The 14,195-nt window shown below is 41.3% G+C and overlaps 1 protein-coding gene and 1 long non-coding RNA gene across 3 annotated transcripts in view; one reads left to right on the forward strand and one right to left on the reverse strand.

Moving 5' to 3' along the window:
* The window catches only part of LOC122540402, a 39,618-nt gene extending 36,142 nt beyond the window's left edge, over positions 1–3,476 (forward strand). Inside the window, exon 3 of the long non-coding RNA XR_006309279.1 lies at positions 3,426–3,476. This is a non-coding gene — a long non-coding RNA (uncharacterized LOC122540402). The remainder of the gene's footprint in view (positions 1–3,425) is intronic.
* LOC122540400 (protein polyglycylase TTLL10-like) overlaps positions 1–14,195 on the reverse strand; it is a 58,136-nt gene that overhangs the window by 33,735 nt on the left and 10,206 nt on the right. The window contains exons 3-4 of one of the 2 annotated variants that reach the window (XM_043676089.1): positions 4,580–4,748; positions 3,764–3,882 (exon numbers count right to left, since the gene is read on the reverse strand). In XM_043676089.1, coding sequence (XP_043532024.1) covers positions 3,764–3,882; positions 4,580–4,748 — 288 coding nt within the window. Of the gene's footprint in view, positions 1–3,763; positions 3,883–4,554; positions 4,749–14,195 lie in introns of those variants that run through there. The other variant, XM_043676090.1, reaches the window with a different exon arrangement.

The following is a 14,195-nucleotide window of genomic DNA, read 5'->3' on the forward strand; positions in this document are numbered from 1 at the left end:
GCCGGGCTGGGAGTTTTTGTTGCAAACGTTTCGTCCCCTGACTAGGCGACATATCAGTGCTTGGGAGCCTCCTTCGAAGCGCTTCTTTGGTGTTTCCTCCGGTGTTTATAGTGGTTTGTCCCTGCCGCTTCCGGTTGTCAGTTTCAGCTGTCCTCTTTAGTGGTTGGTATATTGGGTCCAGGTCGATGTGTTTGTTGATGGAGTTTGTGGATGAATGCCATGCCTCTAGGAATTCCCTGGCTGTTCTCTGTCTGGCTTGCCCTATGATAGTAGTGTTGTCCCAGTCGAGTTCATGTTGCTTGTTGTCTGCGTGTGTGTGAATTTGACTGGGACAACACTACTATCATAGGGCAAGCCAGACAGAGAACAGCCAGGGAATTCCTAGAGGCATGGCATTCATCCACAAACTCCATCAACAAACACATCGACCTGGACCCAATATACCAACCACTACAGCGGACAGCTGAAACTGACAACCGGAAGCGGCAGGGACAGACCACTATAAACACCGGAGGAAACATCAAAGAAGCGCTTCGCAGGAGGCTCCCAAGCACTGATGATGTCGCCTAGCCAGGGGACGAAACGTTTGCAACAAAAACTTCCAGCTCGGCGAACAGAACCACAACAGACATGAGTATGTTATGCACCCAAGGTCTTCCCAACCCACAAAAAAAATCACAAGAAAATGATGTGAGGCTGTGAAGGCAGAGGAAAATTCTTCCTCCAGTAAAATGAAAACTAAGTTCAAAGTGTCATGACCTAATTCACATCTCCATTTGGAGACAAACATGCACCCTACTATGGAAAAAAAATCAAATTGACAATGGCAATCTGGATGAGGAATTCATAGAATGCTTTTGAGATAGTTTTTTAGATCAGCACATTCTGAAATCAACCAGACATTGTACAATGTGACATGATTAATTAATAACCGCAGAGCCCCTCACTGCTAGTCAGCAGCAGCCACAATATGACTGAAACAGAGAACAGTGGGTCTAAGACTACTCTTTAAAAAAAAATCAACTTGTGGGCATGAAAGCCAAGCAAGCTGAAATGAATCGGAAACTAGGATACAGATAGATCAATAAAGAAGTAGTGGCATACATTTAAAGGGATATTTCAGGATACTCAGAATAACCATATTCCTATTCAAAAGAAAAATTGAGAGGATGCACCATCCCTGGTTAATGAAAGAAGTTAAAGAAAGCACCCATCATAAGGGAAAAAAAACAAACTCTGCAAAGGTGAGTGACAGCAGAAAGTGAGGACTGCAGGTGCTGGAGACCAGACTTGAAAAGTGTGGTGCTGGAAAAGCGCAGCAGGCCAGGCAGCACCCGAGGAGCAGGAGAATCGACGTTTCGGGCATAAGCCCTTCTTCAGGTGAGTGACAGGGTCAGATGATAGGACAGAATATAGAGAATGGCAGAAATTGATTAAAAGATTGATCATGAGAAGAGAGCCAAAAATTTAAAATGCAGGTATTTTTAAAGAGAAAGTTCATCCTCTAGAAAGTGAGAATGGGGAGTTGAGCGTTAGATAACAAGAAAATGGCAAATTAAATGAACAAATATTTTGATTCTGTCTTCACTATAATGGATACAAAAATCTTTCTGGTTCTAGTTATAAATCAAGATGTGGAAAGGAGATAGGAACTTGGTGAAATTACAGTCACTAGAGTTAAACACTAATGCTCCTCTACTAGGGGAGATGAAATGCAGAGTGCGCAACTGCTTTGAAGAACACCTATGTTCTGTCCCCAGAAATGATCTGGAGCTTCCTGTTGCCTGCCAATTGTGTTCCCTCGCCAACATCTCTGTCTGGTTTGCTGTAGTGTTCCAGTGAAGCTCAGTGCAAGCTGAAAGAACATTATCTCATTTTCCACTTGGGGACCCTGCAGTCTTCAGGACTCAATAGCGAGTTCAATAATATGCTACAATGTGGAGGGGCTAGTGTTGGACTTGGACTGGACAAAGTCAGAAGTCACACGACACACGTTAGAGTCTTTTGAAATCACAAGCTTTCGGAGCATGCTCCTTCAATGGGTGAAGCCACAATCACTAAGGAAGTAATACTAAACAACCTGATGGATCTGCAGACCCAGTCCCCAGGTCCAGTTAGACTTCCATCTCAGGATCTTAAAAGTATTGACTAATCAGTTAGTTGATACATTGGTCTTAAATTTCCAAAATTTGCTAGATTCTAGAGATATCCCACAAAATTGGAAAGTAGCATGTATAATTCCTGTCTTTGAGGAGGGAGGGAGGCAGAAAACAGGAAATTATAATCTGCTCAGCTTGCCATCTGTTGTGGGAAGGTGATAGAATCACTCATTAAGAAGGTTATAGTTAACAACTTCAAAAACAAACCTCAAAGTATTCATGAGGAATCGGGATGGTTTCGTGAAAGCACAATTTAACCAATTTATTGGAGTTCTTTGATGAAGTAACCTGCGTTATGGATAAAGGGGAGTCTTTGGACATATTGTATTTGGATTTCTAAAGGGCATGTGACACAGTGTTGCATAAAAGTTTAATGTTCAAACCAGGAGCTCATGGTGTGATGCGTAACAAATTAGCATGCTTAGAAGATTGTTTGGCTGTTAGAAAACAGAGAGTATACATAGAATGTGATGAGTGGAGACCTGCTGGGTTCTCAGCTTTTTACAATTTATACCGTTTACTTAGACAAGGGCAGTGAAGGTATAGTGGCTAAATTTGGGGATGATACAAAGTTAGGTAGGGAAGTATGTTGTGAAAAGATCATATGTAAGATGGAGACAGATATAGATGGGTTGAATAATTGGACAAAAATCTGGCAGATAGAGTATAATGTGGGAAAATGTAAAGTCAATTCACTTTAACAGGAATAATAAAGAAGTATTACATAAATTGAGAACAATTACAGAATTCTGAGATGCAGAGGAATGTAGGCCTTCTTATACATGGATTCATGAAAAGTTAGTATTCAGGTATAGCAATAATTAAGAAGGATAATGTAAGCTATGACAGGATTTGAACATAAATGTAAGAATTTTATGCTTCAGCTGTATAGGGCATTTGTAAGACCACAGCTAAAATACTGTGTACAGTTTTGATCTCCTTGTTTAAAGAATGCAAATGCAACAGAGGTGGTTCAGAGGAGGTTTTTACTAGAATGATTACAGTGTGTGTCATGTGAGAAAAGGGAGGAAAGATTGGGCTTATTCCCATCATAGTTTAGAAGAGGGAGTGTGACTTGATTGTACGATCCTGAAAAGTCTTGAGAAGGATGGTGGGTTTGGAAAGAATGTCTCCACTTGTGACTGAGTCCAGAACTAGGGGAGACTGTTGAAAAATTAAGGGTCACTTTTTTAGGGCTGAGATGAGGAGAATTTCTTTTTTCTGAGAGGATTGTTAAACTTTGGAACTCTCTTCTTTCAAAAATAGTGGATGCAGGACACACTGGACTGGATATTATGACTGGCTTCAGAGAACCATTGGACAGTAAAGGTAAGATTAGAGGAAAACATGTTACTGAAAAGGACACTGTTTGTAAAGCAGTCCAATACAAAAAATATTATATCAGTACAGCATAAAAAGAAGGAGATGTCATTGCAATACCGCAGTTTCAGAAAGTAAAAAATTCTCTTCCAACAAAAGTGAAAAAAAAAATCAAAGGTATGAAACAGTATATGCAGAAAGAGAATGTTAAGACATGTGATTGTAAGTCTATTATGTTACACTTATGACAGTTTCTATATTATGTTATTCAGGTAGCCCTTTACCTTCTTGAAAGCATTGAAAGTTGTTCGGTGTATTAATTTCACACCATTTTAATAAGTAGTCAGCTCTGTCATTGTCGTATATTCGCTTCCAACCCCTGTTCTCACAAAAGCTGATAACTCTGTATAGAAAAGAAACAATTTGACATCTCAAAGTCCTGGAGTTGAAATTGAACAAACCACATATTAAAGTGTTAAATATTTTGCTGCAGTTGCCCCCCTGCTTTCCTAGACAGAATTTTCAGAGGAGTTTGTCATTACAGGTCTCTGGCTGAATTCCATTTGGATTGCTCTTCGTCCGCTATCAAAATATTATTCATCAGCCGCAGGAGACCTGTTTGGACCTGAACAGGGTTTCCACTGCAATGTTATGGTTGAATAGCAGTGGTTTAGAGGATATTTCCATTTGGACATTCTGGGTTTCCTGCCCTTCACTCCCTCCAAGTTGCATTGGACTACATCTGTGCCAGTGATTTGAAAACAATGCCCAAGGGTCACTTGAAGTGCACCCTCCTTTGCCCCTTTGGTTTTTAGTGGAATTACATCGCCATGCATTCCTCCAAATCCTGTTACTCCAAACAGAGGAAGAGAGGCAAACATTTAGTAACTGTATGCTAAAGCAATTCAGGTCCCATAGAACCACATCAAACTAAAGCTTTGTATATCTTTCTGATATTTTATTTAGCAATAAAGTAACAAAAATATAAACCAACTAAAATTACATTGATTAACCATATTATTGCAGTAGCACATTCAAGGAAGGACATTCCAAGCAGCATTGTGTAATAACTTACAATGAAACTCTACTTTTATACATACAGGTCAGTTCCATTTGTCCCTGAGACATAGAAGATGGGCCTGAAATTTTTGTAGTCATCCACCTTCTTGGGTTTGTTAGGCCTGGGGCTCACATCACCTCTTGCTTTGAGATGACAGATACTGTTACGAGACCTTGCATTTTCCAGTTTGCATTGTGAGGCATCAATGCCTACGGTGTAAGGATAAGGAAATTTAGGAGGAAATAGAGAAACGAAGCATTATGAGAAACATAAAACTTAGAATTTTCAAACTTCAAAATCAACATCACCCATATATTTTCTTCATTCCACACCCACCAATAGCAACTTGACACAACACACTCGTAACTGATGCCCTCAATCTCCACATTGTGACAATGCCCTCTGGGTTTCAATAGCATTACCAGCATTGCATCCGCAATTATCAACATCCATGGAGTTACCATTGACCAGAAACTGCACTGGACCAGCAGTATAAATATTATGGCTATATGAGCAGGACAGAGGCTATGAACTCTGCAATGAGTAACACACCTTCTGTCTCCACCATGACTGTCCATCATCTACAAGGCACAAATCAGGGATGTGATGGAATACTCCCCATTTGCCTGGGTGAGCTTGACTGGTGCTCCATCCATTAAACATTCACTCTCTTCATCACCACTGCACAGCGATAAAAGTGTGTACCATCTACTTCGATGCATGGCAGTAAATGACCAAAGGCTCCTTTGCCAGAACCTTTCAAAATCCCAACTTCTATCATTCGGAGGGACAAGCGTAGCAGATACATGGGCACACCACCAGCAGCAAACGCACCTCCAATTCACACACCATCTTGACTTGGATCTATCACCATTCCTTCACTGTTGCAGGGTTGGAATACTGGAATTTTCTTCCTACAGCACTGGGCATGCGCTTACATACCAAGGTCTGCAATAGTTCAAGAGGCAGGTCTCCTTTTCCAGGGTGATTTATGATGGAAAATAAATACTGGCCTTGCCAGGGACAAATAGATCCCATGAACAATTTTTTTAAAAAAGAAAAAGCAATAGAGAAACAATTAGACTGGCTCATCGACAAAGGAGAATACATTCTGAGGAAAGACGTTGTAACCCCATGCCCAATGCAGGTTGGTCAGTCTCCAATTCACACACCATCTTGACTTTAGAAAATATACTCAAAGTTATCATTATCATGGTGTATTTGAGCTTTGTCTATAGAGTAGTTCCTGACTCAGCTTGAAGGTGAATAATTCCAGCTTTTCAGATTCTTCACAATATTGAAGTCCCTTATCTGTGGTATAATTTTGGTAAGTTTTCGCTGCATAGTTCTAACATCCCTCCCTGAAGCATGGTGCCCAGAACTGGACATAACATGACAGCTGAATTATTATTTGTAAATTTAGAAAGACTTTTGCCCAGCTTATTTAGTAAGTACACTTTCTAAACAACTTTATTAATTCATCTTGCCATCTTCAAAAATGTGAATGTGGGTCACACATCAGACTAATATTAATAATATCAATAAAGATGTCCAGATCAGAATTGGCAGCAGCTGCCTCTGCATTATTGTGGTGATTTCCACAATCTACAGACTGATTAATATGAAAAAACAATGATTCACATCTCAATAGCATCTTCAAAGTGGCGAAAAGTTCCAAGGTGCTTTATAAGGAGACGGATTTGGTCAGGGTGGGGTGCTTTGTAGGATTTACACTGAGCAGAAATGAGGAAAGGAAAGCCAAGGAAGCTGCCTCCTTTACTGCTCTTTTGTGGTGTCATTATTTTAACAATCCCTTCAAACCATCACATAAGTTACTTGGTCGCTAACTCCATCTCCTGCGGATGAATTGTGAGGCACAAAAGACTGAATCCTTCTACCTAAAAGATGTAGGAAATGGACAGAATAAAGCCCCTTCAGCCTGCTCTGCTAATCAATACAATCATGGCAAATATTCCACTTCAATGCTATATTCCCAGCCAATCCCTGTGTCCTTTGATTCATTTCGTACATGTAATCTGTTGACCTTTGTTGGAATATATTCAATAATGGCATGACAACAGCCATGTGGGCTAAATGATTTCAAAGTTTAATGAACTTCCAGGTGAAGAAATTTCTCCTTGTCTCATTCTGAAATGATCAACTCATTATTCTAAGTCTATGGCCAAATGTTTACATCTCCCCACTGTTGGGTTTGGAGGGAGTGCCTTCAGCCTGAGGTCCTACCAGACCTAGCCTTTACACAATTTTATGGTGGGTTGGTTGAGGGCTAGGTCTCTCGACCTGCCTTTACCCTCCAAGTGCCAGTTAATTGCTATTTAAGAGCTATTTTGTTCCTCCACTTCCAGCCTCACTTTCCAGTATGACCAGATGAGTTGAATATGGGAGGAGGGTGTTGAGAAGCCTGAAAGTGACCTTGTTCCGGCCTCAGCCGGGAAAGGAGCTGAGGGGTCACTATCAGCAGCCTTCTTTCAAATTCAGGAATGCAACACACCGCGTTCCCCTCCTCCTCAAGGTCTTGGTCCTGAAGGTGTTCTCTACCCATTGGTCCTCTCCACCAACGTCATCCACTGTGTATCTGCTCAGGCCTCACCTCCCCAGGCCTCACCTCCCCTGTGTGCCCTGAGACCTCCTCACTCCACATGGTCTCTGGACTCCCAGGACTTAACTCTAGTGGGGGTTTGCTTGTAGCTCCAGGATCTGTCCACTGCAACATCAGTGCTACTGGGTCTAGTACACTTCTGTCCAATCAGTATGGTGGCAGGACTTTCTCCTGAGTGAAGGGTAAAAATCCCACATTTAGTCACTTAATGCTCATTACACTTCTGCTTTCTCTTTCCAGACAAAAAGAGTCCCAGCTTGTCCACAACTGGTGAGTAAAATTTGTATATTTCTCAAACCAACCTCATACATTTTCATGGTCTGTGTATTATTTTTATAACATGGATAGCAGAACCATACACAAGTTATGGTCTAATCAAAGTTTGGTCCAGGTCTAACACAAATTCCCAACTTTTCAATTCTATCCTTTCAGGAATAAAACCTTTAGCTTGGAGTATTGTTTTCTTATGGTTTTGTTAATGGACGGTCACTACTTTGTGTACCTACATTGACGGATCCTTTGCTACCTCTGACCCATTTAAATCAATGTTTTCCAGATAATACAGGACTTTCATTTTCTTATTTAAAGTCATAGTTCACACTTAATTATATTGACAATAATTTGCCAATTACATTACCATTGTGAGTTTATTAATGTCTTTCCACAACGTGTTGCAGCTGTCCCTAGTACTGTGTTTTTTCCCACAATTCAGTGTTGTCCTGAAATTTACTACTTGTGATTTTGCTTTTAAAATCTAAATCATTAAGAGCGTTCATGAACAGCAGTGATTCTTCTGGATCCAACTTTGTAGACTCTCTGAACAGGCCCCTGCTCTCTGCTTTCCAGATGGCTCATTAGCCATCCTGTTATGTGTCCCTGACTCACCATACTCTAAGTCGAGAAGTGTGGTGCTGGAAAAGCGCAGCAGGTCAGGCAGCATCTGAGGAGCAGGAGAATCGATGTTTCGGGCATATACCTGAAATGTCGACTCTCTTGCTCCATGGAGACTGCCTGACCTGCTGTGCTTTTCCAGCACCACACTGCTCAACTCTGATCTCCAGCATCTGCAGTCCTCACTTTGTCTCACCATACTCTGATTAATTTATTATTTCAATCAAATTTCCAGGCCCTGGGATTAGTGGCAGTGTAATGACAGATAGAGGGGCCTTTGTGATGTAAGCAGCGTGTGACAGTGTAAATAAAGCTCACAAGACGGATTGTAGCAGCTCCAGGGTGATATGGGTCACTTTTATTTACTACAGTAGTTGTAAGGTTCACGTTGCCCTATCTTTCCAATAATTCTGAATGGTAACTTCAAAAAGGTCTACAGACCAGGGTTGGTGTTTCTGCCCCTGTACTGAGATTAGACACATACAGACCTTGCGATAAATTGCATGCCCTTGGATTCTAAAATGTAAGTCAGTCAGTTTCTGAATGCATTGAGCTTTACCAAGGTGTATCGATTGTTTGGATGCCAGGTGAATGCAGGGTCAACAGGTCATGCAGCATCCAAGGAACAGGAGAATCGACATTTCAGGCATAAGCCCTTCTTATGCCCAAAATGTCAATTCTCCTGTTCCTTGGATGCTGCCTGACCTGCTGCACTTTTCCAGCAACACATTTTCAGCTCTGATCTCCAGCATCTGCAGTCCTCACTATCTCCTCGAGGGCAGGGTCAAGACTCAGTCTACAGTAGGTCACAGATATCTGTTGTTAATAGCCACTTGAGAAATGCATAACTATCTGAGGAATCATTGATGGTGAATCATCAAAACATTCAGAAAATGATGAATTGGAAGAAAATTGGGAAATTTAAAAATGTCAAATCTCAGTCTGCAAGTGACATGACTGTACCTTTGACACTCTTGAGTTTTTTGGTTTCAGTTAAAATGTTTGCACACAATAAAAAGATATTCTTGTGAATGGTGACACAATTATAAGTGTCTATTTCTTAGCCTATTGAACAACACAAACTCATGAATAAAACAGGTCATCCCATTGGCACTTAGCATTAGAATCAGGACATTAAAAGATGTGATTTTGCTATTTTGTGCTGTCAGTAGAAAGTTCGCTTGTCAATGTATTTCAAAAATTCACACGTGCACAGTGTAAATTTTACTCCATAACTTTGCTATCAACAATAAAGGGGGAATACTCCTGGGGTGAAATCTTCCTAATTACAATTTTTAAAACTTGTTGAAGCCTGTGCAAAATGTGACAGGGTATGGGGTTTTTCAGAATAGTCACAAACGTTTCAAACATGTGTCAGTAATTTATGATTCCAAACAAGATTTTATATCATCTATAAACTGTAGAGCTTAAAAAAACAGTGGGTACAGAAATAGCATAGACATTCTTGCGTTCTATAACTAAATATTTATCTTAACAGAAACAGTCTGTCCTACCAACTGTGACAGAATCATGGAGCATGAAAACAGACCCTTCAGTCCAACTCGTCCATTCCAACCAGATATCCTAACCTAATCTAATCCCATTTGCCAGCATTTGGCCTACGTCCCTCTAAACCCTTCCTATACATATCCTCATCCAGATGCCTTTTAAATGTTTAATTATACCAGCCTCCACCACTTCCTCTGGCAGCTCATTTCAGACAGGCGCCACCCTCTACGTGAACAAATTGCCCATTAGGTCCCTTTTAAATTTTTCCCCTCTCACCATAAACTTATGTCCTCTAGGTCTGGACTCTGCCACCCGGGAAAAGACCCTGTGTATTTACCCTATCCCTACCCCTCATGATTTTATAAACCTCTATAAGGTCACCCCTCAGCCTCAGACTCTCCAAAGACTTGTCTCAATCATGTACTTGTGGCAGTGTGTAAAAATGCCGAAAACTATCAGCCACAACTAACACAGACCTTAGACCTATTGAGGCCCTTAACTGCTTGTCTAAGTGGCAATTAAGGGTTTCAAACTGCCTTCATTGCAATAAAATACTGGGCAGTTAGGCAGGCTGGAATGCAAAGGCTGTTTTTCAAGGATGGAAAAGAAGGTGGAACACGTAAATCAGCATTCTGCGTGTCCGGGACACTCTGACTACCACCCCACCTTGTCTCCCTTTATCTATCTTGCCAATCCCACCCCAGCCAGCCCATTTTTCACATACCATATCCTGTCTCATCCCTTCCATTCCAAAATCTAGGACTCACCTCATTCTGGTTGACATCATCCGTCTTCTTGGGGACGCTTGCAGTCCTGGCAGGAGCCACTAATGAGTCGTGGTGCTGCTGGGACTGTTCTGGTCATCTCGAGGGTGGGTCTCCTTGCCCACTTAGGGGGCATAAGTCCAACCCTGAGTGTGTTTATGCTGCTCCTGCATGTTATTGCTGCAGGACAGGATTTTAATTGCCTTTTGTTCCAGTGAAGCTAACAGTATGGACCCAGCCACCCCCACTTACCCTCCCTATAAAATCCAGCCCACTGAGAAATTCACCTCATCAAAAGTTTATTTTACTCCCTAGCCACACTTTGCATTGAGATTGGTGCAAAGCAATACTAGGCAGGGTGTCAAATCAACATTAATTTCCAGATGAAGAGGTTGGGTTAAAGTTGTCATAGTTTTCAATGGATGTAAAAGAAAATTAATCTGTGGTGCTTTGTTATATACACCCAATGTAGCTTGAACTAGAGATTCTGTAGTTTGAAGTCCACCGGCTGACATCATAGAGAGATGTATGACATGTACAAAGTGGTCATTCAGCAACATTCACTAACCTGTACAATTGTTATGCCACTTGTTTCTGAGGACCACTGGCATGTGTGTTCCATTGCTGAGGAAGTTGGCTCTGAATTCTATTAAGTTGGAAAAGTAGGCATCATCATCCTCCGAAGCCATATCATCTTTAGCCTCCTCCCCAAGATGCACTATGATGCTAGTGGTGACCTCCAGCAGTCACAAAGACCTCGCTTAAAGTGGCAATGCTGGACTTGTTACCTTTGTAGCCACGTCAATTATTAAAAATCCATCATCAAAATATGTCTCCTGTTAAAATGTTGGAACATTTATGCAGTTGGGGAATTGCATTCTGAGTAGAACTGAACACAAACCATTCCACCTGAAAGCTCATTGTATCAGTGCCACACTCATCACATGATCTCACAGTCCCAGAAAGTCATCAAATGCTGTGTGATTCTGCCATGAACCATATGGGGACCACAACTTCTTTGAATTATTCAACAGTCTGACCTTCCATTTAATTTCCTTAGAGATGCCCTCATTGACCATATAGCGGGGAGGTGCCAAAACAAACCAGTTCAATGTTAATCTATGACATTCTTGCTTCATCTTCCTTTTGAGAAGAAATTAAGTTTTATAAGCTCTTGATTTTGTTCTGTATACTTATCGATCTGCCTTTTGGCATTTCAGCTGAGCTCTGCCTTTTCTTCAGTCAGGACCTTGTTAAATGGTTCACTTTTCCACACATTTCACATCATTTTCCTTTAGTAGATCACACTCTCAACTAAAGTTGAATGCTCTGCCTCAATCTTCCACATTCTGCCCCCTTGCCAAAGGTTACTAATTTTATTGAGAAAAGTATATGTTTTTACATCATATGAATCTTCTGTTAATTCGGCAAACTCAAAAATGGCTTTTCAGACCATGTCAGAGAATAATATACTTGTCATTTTTAGCATAGTTTCAACAACATCTTGTGTTCATTTGGTTCATCAGTTCGTATGATATAGGAGCAAAATTAGGCCATTCGGCCCATTGATCATGGCTAATAAGCTCCTCAATTCCATTTCCCTCCCTTCTCCCCATAATCCTTCAACCCATTGCCAATTAAAGATCTATCTAACTCCTCCTTAACTTTACTCACTGTTCCCAACATCCACCGCACTTTGGGGTAGTGAATTTCACAGATTCACAACCCTTTAGGAGAAGTATTTTCTCCTCAGCTCTGTTTAAATTTGCTACCTCTTATCCTAAGACTGAGTTCTCATCCTAGAATACCCCACAAGAGGAAGCATTATCTGCTCCACATCTATTTTATCCACACCTTTTACCATCTGAATACCTCAATTTGATCTCTCTTCATTCTTCTAAATTCTAGACAGTATAGGCCTAAACTGTTCAATCTCATTTAAATCATAGAATCTCCACTGTGTGGAAACAGGTTTGTGGTAATGGAAGGCACTCAACAAAAACAATCCGCTTTTTTTTCTCTCCCCATTGTCATGCAAAAGACAGTGTTCACCTTTTTGGGAATCATTCTGCCCAGTCTAAATGTATTTCCTAATGGAGATTTTCCTGGGAGGTGGTTCCGCTCTACTTCTTTAATGTTCATAGAGTCATAGAGTCCTACAGCATGGAGACAGGCCCTTTGGTCCGAACTGGTCCATGCCGACCAAATGTCCATCCACGCTAACCCCATTTCCCTGTACTTGGCCCATAACCTTCTAAACCTTTCCTATCCATGTATTTGTCGAAATGCCTTTTAAATGTTGTTAATATACCCGCTTCAACCACTTCCGCTGGCGGCTCATTCCATATGCGTACCACCCTCTGTGTAAACACATTGCACCTCAGGTTCCCTTTTATTCTTTCCCCTCTAACCTTAAACTAATTCTCGATTCCCCAACCCTGGGGGAAAAGACTCAGTGCAATCACCCTACCTTTACCTCTCATGATTCTATACATTTCTTTAAGGTCGCCCTCAGTCTCCTATGCTCTAAAGAGAAAAGTCCAACCTCTCCCTGTAACTCAGACCTTTGAGTCCAGGCAACATCCTTGTGAATTTCTTCTGCACTCTTTCCAGTGTAATAACATCATATCCATAACAAGATGATCAAAACTGAACACAATGCTCCAAGTGTGGCCTCACCAACATCCTGTATAACTACAACATAACTTCCCAACTTCTATACTCAATGACAAAGGCCAGTGTGCTAAAAGCCTTCTTCACTACCCTGTCTACCTGGGACTCCACTTTCAGAGAACTGTGAACCTGAACTCCAAGATCCCTCTGTTCCACTAAATTCCTTAAGGCCCTACCATTCACCATGAAACTCCTACCTTGAATTGACTTTCCAAAGTGCAAGGCCTCACACTTATCTATATTAAACTCCGTTTACCTTTTCTCAGCCCATTTCCACAGCTGATCAAAGTCTTACTGCAATTTCTGATAACCTTCCTCACTGTCCACGATACTGCTTATTTTAGTGTCATCAACAAAATTACTAATCATGCCTTGTACATTCTCATCCAAATCATTGATATAGATAACAACCAGTAATGGGCCCAACACTGACCCCTGACGCACTCCACCAGTCACAGGTCTCCAGTCCGACAAGCATCCTTCCATTATTACCCTCTGCTTCCTACCACCAATCCAATTTTGTATCCAATTGAAATCCATATAGACTAACATCTACTACTCTGCCCCAGTCAACCTTTTTGGTCACTTCATCAAAAAACTCTAACAAACTTGTGAGGCATGATCTCCCACTCATAAGGCCATGCTGACTTTTCCTAATCAAACCCTGTCTATCTTATGTATATCTTATGCTTCAGAATCTTCTCAAGTAATTTATCCACACAGATGTTAAGTTTACAGGTCTATAATTCCCAGGCCTTTCTTTGCAGCTCTTCTTCAATAATGGTACAACATTCGCTACACTCCAGCCTTCCGGGACCTCACCTAGAACATAGAACATAGAACAATACAGCACAGAACAGGCCCTTCAGCCCACGATATTGTGCCGAACATTTGTCCTAGCTTAAGCACCATCCATGTACCTTTCCAATTGCCGCTTAAAGGTCGCCAATGATTCTGACTCTGCCACTCCCACAGGCAGCGCATTCCATGCCCCCATCACTCTCTGGGTAAAGAACCTACCCCTGACATCCCCCCTATACCTTCCACCCTTCACCTTAAATTTATGTCCCCTTGTAACACCCTGTTGTACCCGGGGGAAAAGTTTCTGACTGTCTACTCTATCTATTCCCCTGATCATCTTATAAACCTCTATCAAGTCACCCCTCATCCTTCGCCGTTCCAACCAGAAAAGGCCTAGC

This window comes from Chiloscyllium plagiosum, chromosome 34, assembly GCF_004010195.1.
Source record: "Chiloscyllium plagiosum isolate BGI_BamShark_2017 chromosome 34, ASM401019v2, whole genome shotgun sequence".
NCBI classification, from domain to species: Eukaryota; Metazoa; Chordata; class Chondrichthyes; order Orectolobiformes; family Hemiscylliidae; genus Chiloscyllium; species Chiloscyllium plagiosum.